This window comes from Triticum aestivum, chromosome 5B (assembly GCF_018294505.1).
Source record: "Triticum aestivum cultivar Chinese Spring chromosome 5B, IWGSC CS RefSeq v2.1, whole genome shotgun sequence".
In the NCBI taxonomy this organism is placed as follows: domain Eukaryota; kingdom Viridiplantae; phylum Streptophyta; class Magnoliopsida; order Poales; family Poaceae; genus Triticum; species Triticum aestivum.
Window position 1 is genome coordinate 371865858 of NC_057807.1, and position 2211 is coordinate 371868068.

The 2211-nt window shown below is 57.8% G+C and overlaps 1 protein-coding gene across 1 annotated transcript; it reads right to left on the bottom strand.

Annotated features, from left to right (window-relative positions):
- Window positions 1–218: 218 nt before the first annotated feature.
- Window positions 219–1915, bottom strand: LOC123111911 (probable cinnamyl alcohol dehydrogenase 8D). Its single transcript, XM_044532791.1, has 4 exons — window positions 1674–1915; window positions 1462–1575; window positions 868–1381; window positions 219–773 (listed from the first exon to the last, which is right to left on the bottom strand). Exons 1-4 carry the CDS (start codon window positions 1751–1753, stop codon window positions 411–413), a joined length of 1071 nt encoding a protein of 356 aa, XP_044388726.1. The 5' UTR covers window positions 1754–1915; the 3' UTR covers window positions 219–410.
- Window positions 1916–2211: the final 296 nt, after the last annotated feature.

Genomic DNA, 2211 nt, shown 5'->3' on the forward strand with positions numbered 1-2211 from the left:
CATTAAAATACCGAGCGTTTAAATCCCTAAAGCTGAGAGACGATGATGTAATTAATTCTCTCCAAGCCTGCTTAGCTAGAAGTGCTTGATTGAACGCTTCGGAGTCACGGAAACCCATCCCCCCTCTCGTTTCGAAGCACACATCTTCTCCCATGATATTCAATGCACCTTTCTTTCACCATTCATTACACCCTATCAGAATTTCGAAGAGTCAAGTCTCGGCATGTTTTAATATTCATTTGCTTTTTATAGGTAACATTCGAGAACGGAACATGGCCAGAACAAACAACACGCGAAGCAATTATTTCACCTGAAAATCTGGAAATGCACACACCGACGCATGGAAATAACAACACCACAAATCACGACCTCGCGTGGCTGGTGACCACCGAGAGCCTACGTGTCGAGCACTAAGCGGCGGCGTTCAGCTGGCTGCCGGCAACGTCGATGACGAAGCGGTACCTCACGTCGTTCCTCTCCAGCCGCTCCACCGCCGTGTTGACGTAGTCCATCTTGACGACCTCGACGTCCGCGGTGATGCCGTGCTTCCCCGCGAAGTCCAGCATCGCCTGGCAGCTGCTGACGCTGCCCACACCGTTCCCGGCTACGCGCTTGCCGCCTCCGATGATGGCGTAGGCCGGCAGCGCCAGCGGCTCGCTCGGCGCGCCGACCACCACCATCTGCCCCATCGGCTTCAGCAGCTCCAGCAGTGGCACGAGCGGGTGCCCCGCCGACACCGTGTCGATGATTCCGTCCATCGTGCCCGCCGCAGCCTGCTCCGAACAACGTACACCTTTGTCAATCGCCACCGTGCCAAGAATCATGCACACACAGGGTCAATCAATGGAGGGGGCAAAGAAACGTCACCTTCATTTGCTCGGCGTCCTGGCTGACCAAGAACGCGTCGGCGCCGAGGCGCTCGAGCGCCTCCTCGCGCTTCCTCGGCGACGAGCTGATTACGGTGACGGTCATCCTGAACGCCTTGCCGAACTTGACGGCCATGTGGCCGAGGCCCCCGAGGCCGACGACGCCGAGGTGCTTCCCCGGCGCGTTGAGGCCGTACTGCATCATCGGGCTGTACACCGTGACGCCGGCGCAGAGCAGCGGCGCCGCCCCGGCGAGAGACAGGCTCTCCGGGACGCGGAGGACGTAGTCCTGATTGACGACGAGCACGTCGGAGAAACCCCCCTGGGTGGTAGCGCCGTCGTAGTCCACGCCGTTGGAGGTGAGCACGAGGGTGGAGCAGTAGTTCTCGTACCCCTTGCTGCAGGTGTCGCACGAGCGGCAGGAGTCGATGAAGTAGCCCACGCCCACCGTGTCCCCGGCCTTGAAGCTCTCGACGCCAGGGCCGACGTCGGTGACGACGCCAACGATCTCATGCCTGCGCCGGCAATACGGTAACAGTTAATCCACCATTGTAGTCGTAGACCATCGATGATATGTTTTGGTTGGTGTACCCACCCTGGAACGATGGGGTAGAGGGCGTTGCCCCACTCGTTCTTGGCGATGTGGAGGTCAGTGTGGCAGATCCCGCAGAAGAGCACCTTGATCGTCACATCGTCGTCCTTCTGGACCCTGTAGGAATTCATCAGCGCAGCGCAAGAGGCAGAGGTGAGTCACATAGTATCACCAAGCAGAGTACGCGCCATGATAGGGACTGGATAGAGGAAGACCTTCGCGAGAAGCTGTAAGGGGAGAGGAGACCGGACTCGTCTCTCGCGGCCCAACCGAGCGCAGGCGTGCCCTTCTCCATTGATGATTGCTTGCTCTGCTTCTTCGCCTAGACTTCGAGCTGGAGTACTTCGATTTCCTGCTCACAAATCAGGATGTTGGTCACTGCCAAGCCCGGAGATGGGAATAAATAGGCATGCCGACGAGCCGGACTGGACGTCAGACACTACGTGTCGACCGCATGGCAACGTCAGACACTACGTATCTCCACTCTTCACCTACTACTGGTCGGCCTCTGGCCGGAACATGTGTATCCCCGAATTCCATGCTCACACACCTGGGACCTGGCTGCAGGTTCGCGGCCAGCCAGCGGCGGCAAATTTGACAAATTTGACCTGTGGACAAAATCAAATCACAAAATAAACTGCCCGTGAAACTATTTCACGCGGCTGACCTTTTTATGTGACGCCCGACACGAAGACGCCACACTACACTGTGCAACGCCTCATAGATAGGCGCTACAAGCCTGGCCCGCGTTGC

Coding starts and splice junctions, on each gene's coding strand:
- LOC123111911 (XM_044532791.1), bottom strand. CDS start 1,753: ATGGAGAAGGGCACGCCTGCGCTCGGTTGGGCCGCGAGAGACGAGTCC. Junction 1,382..1,461: donor CTCTACCCCATCGTTCCAGG/GTGGGTACACCA, acceptor TTGCCGGCGCAG/GCATGAGATCGTTGGCGTCG. Junction 774..867: donor AGGACGCCGAGCAAATGAAG/GTGACGTTTCTT, acceptor TGTTCGGAGCAG/GCTGCGGCGGGCACGATGGA.